At 38.8% G+C, this 12,146-nt stretch overlaps 2 protein-coding genes across 2 annotated transcripts; one reads left to right on the top strand and one right to left on the bottom strand.

The window, feature by feature from the left end:
- Positions 1-231: 231 nt before the first annotated feature.
- On the top strand, positions 232-6,472 carry esf1 (ESF1, nucleolar pre-rRNA processing protein, homolog (S. cerevisiae)). The gene is made up of 14 exons (XM_056765400.1): positions 232-303; positions 903-1,393; positions 1,499-1,776; positions 1,974-2,087; positions 2,220-2,329; positions 3,924-4,076; positions 4,242-4,356; positions 4,524-4,668; positions 4,771-4,938; positions 5,072-5,196; positions 5,355-5,448; positions 5,671-5,756; positions 5,839-5,988; positions 6,140-6,472. The coding sequence occupies exons 2-14, from the start codon at positions 937-939 to the stop codon at positions 6,455-6,457; spliced, it is 2,313 nt and encodes a 770-aa protein (XP_056621378.1). The 5' UTR covers positions 232-303; positions 903-936; the 3' UTR covers positions 6,458-6,472.
- A 2,035-nt stretch (positions 6,473-8,507) lies between these two features.
- btbd3a (BTB (POZ) domain containing 3a) lies at positions 8,508-11,661 on the bottom strand. The gene is made up of 5 exons (XM_056765414.1): positions 11,573-11,661; positions 10,803-11,027; positions 10,475-10,565; positions 9,755-9,873; positions 8,508-9,635 (listed from the first exon to the last, which is right to left on the bottom strand). Exons 2-5 carry the CDS (start codon positions 10,955-10,957, stop codon positions 8,603-8,605), a joined length of 1,398 nt encoding a protein of 465 aa, XP_056621392.1. The 5' UTR covers positions 10,958-11,027; positions 11,573-11,661; the 3' UTR covers positions 8,508-8,602.
- Between the last annotated feature and the right edge of the window lie 485 nt (positions 11,662-12,146).

Genomic DNA, 12,146 nt, shown 5'->3' with positions numbered 1-12,146 from the left:
AAGGGATCGGGGTTGGTTTCAGTTTATTGCATTAATATCGCTTTATTTTTATTATAAGTACTTGCATGTGTGTATGTACATATTACATTCATATATAACATAAATGTAGTTAATCAACATACGTAACAGAAAACGTATTAGTGTAGAATGAAAAGCAAGAACGCTTTCGTCTCATGCGTTTTGGGTTCTGGGGCTCGCCGTTGGGGAAAGTGGGCGGGGCTACGACAGTCACGGAAGTACTGGTGCATCACGGGAAAACACGTGTGGAGCTGTGGTGCCCTAAAAAATAGGAAAATTCTACATGTGAGTGTTTGTTTCCTAATAAATGTTGTTGGTTTTAGTGTGCTTTTTCGGTACCAAATTGTTATTTGTTTTTTATAATTGATCGCGCTGTCATTTGCATGGTTTGGTTATTAGACGAAACATTGTTTTGGACTCTAATGATAAACAAAGTGACATTTAGTGTATTGTATTACAGTCATGCACAACTGTACTGAACAAAGCAGGACAATGTTTGATGTGTGTTGTGTAATGAAAAAAGGACAGTTGATGCTAATGCATTTAACGTTAGGTTTTATGTGTGAATCCTGTAATGCAAACTAAAATGTCATTTATCATTATTTCCAAAAAATATTTTAAAGTAAACAAACCTTGAATAGTGTGGATTTTAGTTGTGTTCGATTACTTTTAGTACTATTTGATTTCATTGCAAATATGCTCTTTTGACCACCATAGTTGTCTTAAGTGTGTTTCCTGTAGATGTATTTATTAAGAAACTGTTACTACTACAACATATTGTATGGAATTTGTTTGAATATACATAAACCAATATTTCATTCAATTAAAACAAATCACTTCACTCCAATTGCAGTTATATGAGCAACTTTTGTTTTATTTCACAGGTCAATGCTTTAATCTTCCTCATCCAAAACCATCATGACTTCCACAAACATCGCAAGCGGAGATGACCGCTTCTCGAAGGTTAAAAAAGACCCTCGCTTCTGGGAGATGCCTGACAAAGAGCGCAAAGTCAAGATTGACAAACGTTTCCAGTCCATGTTCCACGACAAACGCTTCAAGCTAAAGTATACGGTCGATAAACGCGGCCGGCCTGTCAACCACTCGTCCGCCGAGGACCTCAAACGCTTCTACAATCTCTCTGACTCCGATCAGTCAGATGAAGACGAAGAGAAGACAGTAAAGACAAAAATAAAGAAACAGGCAGCAAAAAAGATCGCTGGTAAACAAGCTCAAGCTGATGAAGAAGACGATGAGACGGATGAATCTGAAGAGGAGGAAGAGGATATTTCAGAAAAACCTATAAAGAAGCTCCAGAAGGTTCCCAAACCAAGCGCAAAGATGCCAGGGAAGGGAGTGAGGGTGTTTGAAGAAGGTACCAATAGGTCTTTAGAATACAAGATGTATTCATATAGTTTTAAAAAGTAAATAAGGTTTCATCATGGTTTCATTTCATGAATACTGGAGTTTTTTTTAACAGATGAGGATGAAGAGTCTGGGGTTGATGATGATGTCACTATGGAGGAGGGTTCATCTGAAGCCAGTAAAGATGATGATGATGATGACGATGAGAGTGAGTCAGAGGAAGACGGTGACAGCGGGCCTGATCTGGCCCGAGGGAGAGGAAACATTGAGACCAGCTCGGATGAAGATGATGATGGTGATGATGATGATTTGGAAGACCTCCTCCACCAGGAGGAAGAGGAAATTGAGCATGACTGGGGAGAGATGTGGAAAGATGCTCCACGCACAGATAATGTGAGATCATACGGTCTCATAGAATAGAATATAATACATTAAATTATTGTTTTGAATTATATTTTGAGATGTTAGACAATATGTTTTATTTTGCATAAGGAAAGCTAATTTGTTGGACAGTGGTCTGTAACATGCTGTTATGTATAAGGGTCTTCTTCGATGTTTTAATATGTTACTTTCTACATCTGTGATCTTAGACTTCACGGCGGCTGGCGGTTTGTAACATGGATTGGGACAGAATAAAAGCTAAAGATCTTCTGGCTCTCTTCAACTCTTTTATGCCCAAAGGAGGAATGGTTCTGTCTGTGAAGGCATGTATTGTCCAATCCCTCATTTTTTGCACTAATTCCTCCCACAATCTTACTATAGGCGTCATATATATATATAGTCGTATAATTGAACGGTGATCCTTTAGAATCTGAGAATCTGACATGAATTTTCAGATTTTTCCATCTGAGTTTGGGAAAGAGAGAATGAAAATGGAGCAGACTCAAGGTCCTATGGAGCTCACCAGCCTGCCTGACAATCCGGATGCAGACACAGAAGAGCAAAGGTACCAGCCAGAGTCATAGCGTGTCATTGGCTATAGTATGCTGCCCATGTAGGCATCATTTTAAGGGATCACAGGTTTGATCCCTACTTGAAGGCAGTTCTAAACTTTTAGCAGTATGAATTTGCTTTCTTAAAGGTCTAGTATGTACTTTTTTGGAGGATCTATTGACAGAAATGCTTTCAATATAATATACATAACTATGTCTTCAGAGGAGTATAAAGACCTTAAACCAGGGGTCTTCAATGTTTTTCAGGGGCAAGGACCCCTTAGAGAGCTATTTAAATATAAACAACCCTTATTGTCACATAAATGTTATGTTAAAACATTACATTAGCACTATTATGCATGTTAATGTTGCACATACATACATTTGTATTATTTGTATTGTTAATATAGATTGTTTGATTGTTTTAAGGGATTTGCAGAATCATACATTTTAATTTTACTTTGAGGTGGAGAGTTAAACATTTACTTATTCTGAACCTTAGTTTTAAATAAGGCTTCAATGAGATGACTGACCCTGGAAATGGCACAAACACTTTTCTATTGGAGGTAGAAGTTGTCTCAGGATGCTTAAGAAATCAGTGCAGATGTTATGCATTCTGTTGAATAAGCTGGCCGTTTTATTAAGTGTAGTTTATTTTTCTGCACACCGCTATATTATAATTCTGAGCTTTGTTGTCTTTCTCGTGGATAAGCATCGTTGTGTCTGTTACAAGAAAATTCACATGTTTATTCTGAAGAGCGAATCAGACTAAGGAGAGCAACATTTGCATGCCAAATTAGCGCTTTACAGCTTAAACAAATTTGAACATGAACTTCTTTCATGCCATTCTAGACTTACAGTCTTGAAAGAATGAAATAGGTACTTATTTGATTTAGGCCCTAGTACCGGTTTTATGATGCAGATGTAGCATTTCTTCTATCCCTTCTGCTGCCTGAAAGGAGGTTTTTGTCCGCACGCAGGTTAAAATTGCAATGTGCGGGTCTGCGGGAGCTTCAGTGAGTCTGTGCAGCTTAAAGAGAACATTGGTTGTTATATTTCTGTACCCATGCTTTACATTTTTTATTTTTATAAATAAAAATAAAAAATTATTACATTAGAATGACATATTTTTATCTCCATACACGGCGGGTCCCCTTGCATGGAATCTGCCATTTTGTTTCTATAGTAGTCCTAAACGGACAAACTACGTTTTGTAAATACATTATCTCCTTCAGCAAAGAGGTGTCAGCATCTGTAGTGCTTCGAAGGGAGGGGGGGCTTTGGTTGCAATTCACAACCTCACCTCTAAATGCCGCTAAATTTCACACTGACCCTTTGAAAGGGAATTTCTTTCAGTCATATTTCTTTCAGTATTGTTTATGTCTTTTACGAAATGATAGTTTTTCTTATTTGATCCTGTAAAGCTGCTTTGGAACAATGCACATTGGTAAAAGCGCTATTTAAATAAATTGAATTAAATTAATCCCAGAATGCATTGCAAATAACTGATGGCAGACAAAGCCAGATAAATGCAGATAAAAATGTCCATTTAGTAAATAAGTTTATAAAAACGCAAATTGAAAAAAGCATTATTTTTTTTGTTTTCAGGGTCTACAGAGAAAAGGTTCGTGATTACCAATTTAAGCGTTTGAAGTATTACTACGCTGTGGTGGATTGCGACACGGTCGAAACAGCAGCCAAGATTTATGAGGAGTGTGATGGCTTTGAGTACGAGAGCAGCTGCTCCACCATCGACTTACGGTATAAGAGAGACAGCAAAATTCAATTTACATGGTTACACCTCTTGACATTTTCAGTCAATTGACATTTTGGTTGAAAATTATATAAATGTGTAAAACCAACTTCAATATTCAAATAGATTCTTAAAAACAGAGGATTTGTATGTGTTTGACATCGTCTTTACAGGTTCATCCCAGATGATGTGACGTTTGATGAAGAGCCGAAGGATAGTGCCACAGATGTGGATTATGCGTCATACAGGCCCAAACTCTTCACCTCAACAGCAACTACTACAGCCAAGGTCTGGCACCCTAAACCAAAGATTACAAATGATAACAAGATGCTGCAGTTTTATTACTATGAATGTGGAAAACGCGTCCACTTTAGTGATAGAAGTCTCGCCTTCTAGTACTTCAACTTTTGTGCATGTGATGTCACGTTTAATTGTTGGTCTGAAATTTGTAACAGGTGGGGCTAACGTGGGACGAAACGGATCACGACCGTGTCACGGCTCTCTGTAGAAAGTTTAACAAGGACGAGATGTTGGATATGGACTTCAACGCTTACTTGGCCTCCTCGAGCGAGGAGGATGACGAAGAGCCAGAGAAACAAAGTAAGTAATGGTGAAGAATTCTAAGACATCAAAAACCCTAAGTAACAAAAAAGCACCTTCACACCTGCTATGACACATTGAAATGTTTGGTTTTCTTGACAGTTCTCTCAGCTAAGAAGCCCGTTGAGTCTCTTCCTGAAGAGAAGAAGCTGAGAAAAGGAAGGAAAGACTCGGATCAGATCAATAAATACAGAGAACTTCTGAAGAGCATTCAGGACAAAGAGAAGAAGAAGGACGACAACATGGACATGGAGATCACATGGGTACCAGGTATTACAGTCAGACGGGGTTTGAAAAAGATATACCACCTGCAGCAGCATGGAAGTTTGCGGTTGGGACATGGTGTCCATTTTCCCAGATACAAGCTTACTCTCGAACGCTGTTTGATAAATTTTGTTTTCAGGACTGAAGGAAAAGACTGAGAAGTTGGTGAAGAAGAAAATGGATGGCAAAGATCAGCTGACACCATGGGAGGAATTTTTGGAGAAGAAGAGAGAGAAGAAGAAGGAGAAAAGAAAGGGAACAAAGGTAAACGTAACGCAGAGTAGAAATCGCTTGGGTCTTCTTTCGTTTCTGCTCTCACACACTTAATAGTTTTTGTTTGAAGCGTATCTTTTTCTCTCCATTTGTTTCAAATGTATCCGAATTAGTGTTGACGTAGCCTAAAAACTTTGTGTCTTTCGCAGGATGAGGAGGGGGAGCCTATAATCAGTGATGATGAAATTCCTGATGATGTTGACCTGAACGACCCCTTTTTCACAGAGGAGCTCAACGCGACACGTTAGTCACAATTCTCCATTTCATTTTCTTTCCTTTTATGCATTTTATCATTATACAAAATGTAATTCCTAAATTGACAGCCTGGAAATATCTGGGAATATTAAAATAAGATGCCTGGGAAATTTTTTAAATATTACATGAATTTTAAAGTTCTGAATATATCAAAAAAACGGACATCTCCTTCGAATGATTTGAGAGAGTTTGTTTTCAATTCTGCTGCAGAATCTCTGAAAAAGAAAAAGATCAAGAAGAGCAGTAAGGAGGAGGAACGAACAGCAGAAGAGGAGGAAGAGATGAAGAAACAGGGGGTGAGCTGCTCTTATGGTCATGTGACACCTGTAGGTTTATGGGTAATGCCACTGGGTTAACTGTTCAGTGTTGTATCTTAAGGCTGAGATGGAGCTGCTGATGGCTGATGATGAAGATGACGGGCACAAACATTTCAACTATGACAAGATCGTGAAGCACCAGAACCTGAGCAAGAACAAACGGAAGAAACTTCTGAAGAGCAACACACCGCTGAATGTGGATGACTTCCAGGTCCGACTTCTATCACCTATACTGTTTATAATATATTTTAAATGTCTATCAATATTTATGTACATGTTCTCTGAATTGTTAACCAGTAAGTCAAATGGTAAATGTAAGACGTACACTAGTTATGATTCACTGTTTCTGGGATGTTCGCCAGGTGGATGTTAAAGACCCGCGTTTCCAGGCTATGTTTACATCCCATCTTTATAACCTGGACCCCTCCGACCCTGCCTACAAGAAGACCAAAGGCACACAGAGCATCTTAGAGGAGAAAATGAAACGTAGAGAGGAGGAACAGAAGAGTCAAGAGGTGGCGCTAAAGGGAAAAGCAGCGCAGGAGGTCAGAACAGAGGCTGCGGGCGCAGAAGACACGTCAGCCGCTAAAGCTACGGACCCTAATTTATCACTGCTCATCAAATCTATCAAAAACAAAACAGAACAGTTTCAAGCACGAAAGAAACAGAAGACAAAATAAATTGACTGCAGAAGATCTAGATGTTTGAGTGGATATCCTGCTATTCATGTGAGTGCTTTCAATGCTGGAGGTTTCACTTGATAATATGAAGATATTATCAAGATATTCATATTTTGGATTATCAGCTGTGAAGTCAAGTTATTTCAGTGTATTAAAACGTGAACGCTATTAAAATACGTTCAGTGTTGGCCTGACATTTTTGACACGTGAATGTGTCAAAAGAATGTTATTCTTGCTCTATAACTGATTTTATTTAATCAAACACAGCGGACTGCACCTTAACGTTTTCGTTAACGAGATTTAAAGTAGCAATTGCGATAAATAATAGTACCAACTGGTTATATGAAGTTGGAACTATTAGAAAGAAACTCTTTTTTTCCTACTCTGTGACCAATATAAGATTTAAGTCAAAATGAGAAAAAAAACAAAGCCATTCTGAGCAGCTTGACAATCAAATGAAGACAGACGTTTTTAAAGTTAGATTTATTTATTCATGTAGACACAAACGCCGCTCACACATTCAAAGTCTGTTGGCACTTTCATGGGAATCTCTTTTCTGCAGAACACAGGAAGCAGGCTTCTTTCCTTGTGCCAAAAATAACAAAATATAGGCGTGAATGAACCAATGCTCTTTAGCACTTACAGTTCCAGTGAATACGACCAGTACTTGAAACATGTAAAAACATCTCACTTCTTGGTCCAGGAATATCAACAGTACACGTAAGAACCACTCAAGTAAACCATTAGATCCAACCCAAAAAGGCACAATTTACAAATTACAACAGCTTTTTAACAGAGAAACTTGACTTTGCCCTGTGAGACATTTGAGAAAAAAAACTAGTTAAGAGCGCAATGTAATGATAACTATAGGTTGAGCCACTGTGTTACAAAACAAACATCTACTTTATGAAAAATAGTGCAATTAAAGTTTGACTTTGACGTTAAAAACATATGCTAATTGAAATAGCTTGAATAGAGTGTTTCTTGTCTAAAGTGTCAGGATTTTTGGCACATAGAGTGACGACCACAGTAATAACTCGATTTTTTTTTAAAGAAACTCAGGTGTTTCCTAAAGCAAAGGGTGTTAACGGTTGCCAAGGTGCTGTTTATCCCACTTCTAAGATTCTAAGGTATTTAAGTCACTATAACCCTCGCATCATACAAGCAAACAATCTCAAATCTGTTTTGTAAGAAAAGCAACAAAACATCTTTTCAAGTCACACATTTTATGGTTATTCATTTTAGCAATACAACTCGGTGTTATTTTTGTCCCAAGTCCTTCATACGTGTAATTTTAAAAGTGCTGCTTTGTAAACACCAACAATTATCGCCTCACACTCTTTCTCTCAAACACCTCGCAAGTTCATGGTGCTTACAGAAAATTTTACACGAAAATAAGAAAATGTAGGATAAGACGATAAAGTAGAGAAAAATAATGGTTTCCCCCCAGCGAAACGCTTTAGGATGAACTGTGCTTCACATGTTATGTAAAAAATTATACAAATACTTAAGTTTAATGAAATTCATTTCATACACAAGGGTGATACAAATGTGATTCTATATAACGGATCAATTGTGTGTCTTTTAGTCAAACCACAGAATGATTGTTCACTTGAATTGAGTCTCTGTGTCTGCAGTCCTTTAGTGTTACCAGAGTGATAGTCGAGACAAAATAATTTTATTTTAAGAATCAATTTAAGAAAGAGGCAGATCTGTCCTGTAAAATATATGGATTATAATTTCTGCTCTTTAAGGTCTTTTACACGCCTTCATAAACGTAGCCATACATTTTGTGCATGACGTTCCGAAATGTTTGTTGATTCTACAACAGCTTTTGGTAAAGTAAACACAGTTGTTATTCACTAAAAATCAAGTCTTCTGTCATAGTTCTTAAATCTCATTCTCTCATGCACATTAGATCTGATGTTGAAGATCAAACGTTGAAGATCAAACGTTGAAGATGAACGTCTGCATGTGCACAAAAGATATTTGAAAGCTAGACCCAAAAACTTCTGATAGTCTATATCGATTGTCATTGTATTAAACTTTCTTTTTGTAGTCTCTGTGAATGTGAGCAGCACTTTGTAAAAGAACAAAAAAAGCATTTCCGTCAGATAAAGCGCCTCCGGTGCGAACAGGTTTTCCTCAAGCGTAAAATATCAGTTCGGGGATCTGGCCTCCCTGCACGCCCGTGCCGTTGGTACTGTCCGACGAGCACTGAAATTGGAAGGTCACCTTCCCACACTGGACCTCAGTCATCCCCTCCTGGCCGAAATAACTCAACTCATTACCGTCCAGAATCACACTTGCCGTGTAGAACGTGTCGGGTTCGATCTGCACCGGGTACTCAAAGAACACAGGGAACGTGTTGCTTGAACCATCTGAGAAGTATTTGATAATGGCGACGCCAAGCGTAACGCCCTGACGTTTCAGCTCGATCTTAGCCTGGTACTCCGTTGAGCCGCAGCTTGAACCGTACAACCCGAATCCGGCGATGAAGACGCGCTTGTCCACCGCAAACTGGATGCTGTCGCAGCGCCCGCGATACCTCCACTGATTGCTACGGTACGCACATGACTGAAATCGGTGGCACCTCTGCGGCGTCAAGCCCTTTCGCGGTTTGCACACAAACTTCAGTTCGGGCTTTTTGGCCGCCGTGTACCACAGGAAAATATCATTGGTCTCGGTCAGCGTCAGCACGCCGGATTGTGCCACGCCATTCGCAAAATCGTCAAGCACCATCGCCGGGATCCGAATCAAGTAGATCGCCTTGCCCAAAACAAGACGTTTGTTCTCTATGGTTGGCTGGAGGTCCTGTCTGTGACATTCTGCCTCCGCCCAGTTCAGGGTGGCTTCAAACACCACCATCTCTTTGGCGTTGAGAGTCTCTCGCCGCAGGATACTCTCTAGAGTCTGTGCGTCGATGTCGCAGAACCCTTCCGAGCGGAGGGCGAGTTCCGCCTGTGCGTCGATGACTTCCCAACAGCGCTGAGTGAGATCAGGCTCCTCGAACAGGCAGCTTTGTGACAGCAGGACGCAGGCGTTTCTGGCGCTCAGGCTGGTCTCAAGGAAACTGACGCAGGCACGGGCCAAGTGGGGAACGATGTACTTTTTGGCGGCGTATAGGGTGGCGAGTACGGTGTCGGCACACAGGTCAATCTCATCACAGTAAATATACCTAAAAGATGATAAAAACGTTACACAACAATTTTCTCCATTTTTTATTTAAATGTAAGCAGATCTGGGACATTATATCTAAATAAAGAGTTTTTTTCAAGGCATTGATCTACTTCTTACTTTAGCATGGCCAGGAACGAGGGTGGTTCCACGTCAGGGATCCGGATCTCCTCTTTATTTTCAGCCAGGTCTCCATAGAACATAGCATGAAAAACAGAACTGCCGACTGCTAGAACATACTGTAAGTGTAAAGAAAACCTATTAAATTAAACTGAAAAACATTTTCTGCTTATATTTATATTATGTTTCTTATGAATGATGATACATCTCCTCAAAATGCGAAATAAAATTAAGCGAATTTATTTACATTGTTAAAATGTTCGCTTTCCTGTAGCTCAATGGAAATATCATCTATAACAATGACAAGGTCGTGGGTTCGATCCCAGGAGATTGCACATATTTAGAAACAAATGTATAGGATAATGCATTGGATAAAAGCCAAATGTGTAAATTTAAATCTAATGACACTTTTTACTGATCAATCTTACCCAACTTCTACAAACTGAACTGCAAAACAATAAAATACTCCTTGTAACTGTAATGTGGGAAAAAACTGTTGTCACAGACATCACAGTCGTATTTGTTTATCTCAAAATAATTGATCAAAGACTATATTACCAAATTTGTACAGTATTCTTATTCGTCATGAAAATTATACCCCCACCCAAAAACAGTCCTAAACACTTTAAGTTGTGGTCAAACATGACTTGAACCCTCTCTGTATATAAATTACAGTAATTAAAGATTATTAAAGAAGGCAAGGCAGTGAAAATATGGTACCTTGTGTCCAGGGACCCTCTGGGTTCCTCCGGGGGGCCCCACCACGAAATGAATGTCGGCCATCAGCTCGTTGTTGAACATGATTCCGTTTCTGTGAGGAAAGAATCCAAAAATTCTTATTTCATTTGCTTCAAATTTGCACTTAAGTTGAATATAACAGTATCAAAATATCAAAGTCCAACAAATGTCCCTGTGAAGAATGTAAGACATCTTATCTCTATACGTGTCATGGAACAGGATCCTTAAAATGTCTTGATAGGCAGCTCACTACGTTTTAGAAGAAAGCTGGAGAAACCTTGAGAAATGAACAGACACAAAGCGGGTTTACCTTTCTCTGATACTTGGATACGAGCCTTGCCAGTTACATCCCTGGATAGTGTTGTTGTTGCTGAAGTTTTGCTGTTGGTAATGTTGTAAAGCCGTGCCAGTGGTGGGAGTTGTGACAACCGGCGTTTTTTTGGTAGGAAACAGTTCAGCGGCCATTTTACCTAACGTTACACATGTCAATTCCCGAGGAGGATTTCACGGCACAGGATCTGGCAACCTGTTGTTTCTTGGAAAGAAGACAAAACAAAATCAAGGTGTTACTATTCACAAACCACCTTAAAGCGATGTGTAAAAAGTATTCTTTACATTAATTAAAGTATATATGACATTCATAACAGTATAAGGTCAGACATTTTCAAATATTTTACTCCCTAACAATAATGCCGTCATCACTTCTATCTGTAATATGAATTCGAATTAGAAGGGAAGCTGATTCGCATTCACTCCCGGACTTAAGTGCAGCAATACTCAGTAAGCGATCACAGCTAAAGGTGAGTTCATCCATGTCCAAACAACAACAACAAATCCCGTTAAAATGAGGATTGAATGATCTAGAAGCACGTTTATCAATAAAACGTGTGACAACAGTCATATTAAAAGATGCGGATTTGGAAACACGGCTGATTTGATTCAGATATGTGCAACAGGAAATAAACAAAAACAATAATCGTGCAACAAACCTATGAGCCTTCGAAAGATCACAGCAAAACACTATCACGCCTTGGCATGAACCGAGTTTACACAATGATAAAAGTTAATCGTCGTTATTACCAGAGCTTGATTATTGAAGGAGAATTCGTGAGGAAAGTTTGCAGCTGGTTTGCACGTCAACATCCTGCCTCCATGATCGTAGATTCCGCTTGACTCAGTGCGCATGCGCGAGGCAAAACGTTACCTTACGACAATAACAATAAAGGTATTCTAGTATTTGATTATTTTACTTTGTTTTAGAAGTGTTCTTCTAATAATTTATTGAGTATTTCGTTGATTGTTGCACTGTATTAAAGTGTGGGAATGACAAGGGTGCAAATTGATGACAGAATTTTCATTTTTGGGTGAACTATCACTTTTATTTGAGAGACTTGTTAAGCGTAGACATGTGTTTCCCAAAAATATCATTTTTTTTTAAAGTAAAAACGATCAACTTAAAAGTCAAAGCAAAGTCTTAATCATAATTGTTCGCAAATGAAATAATCGGACGTTGCTATTACACCCAGCAACCGGGAGGTGGCACTCGATGCAAGTACTAATTAAACAAAGCGAAATAAATAAGCGCATCATTCCTTTGTGTTTGTAATATTTTTACTATAATGCTTATATTTTATTTTTATGTGATAGTTCGTTG

Source organism: Triplophysa dalaica, chromosome 2 (assembly GCF_015846415.1).
Source record: "Triplophysa dalaica isolate WHDGS20190420 chromosome 2, ASM1584641v1, whole genome shotgun sequence".
NCBI lineage: Eukaryota > Metazoa > Chordata > Actinopteri > Cypriniformes > Nemacheilidae > Triplophysa > Triplophysa dalaica.
Note: the sequence above shows the minus strand (reverse complement) of the source record. Positions and strands in the feature narration are given on the sequence as shown.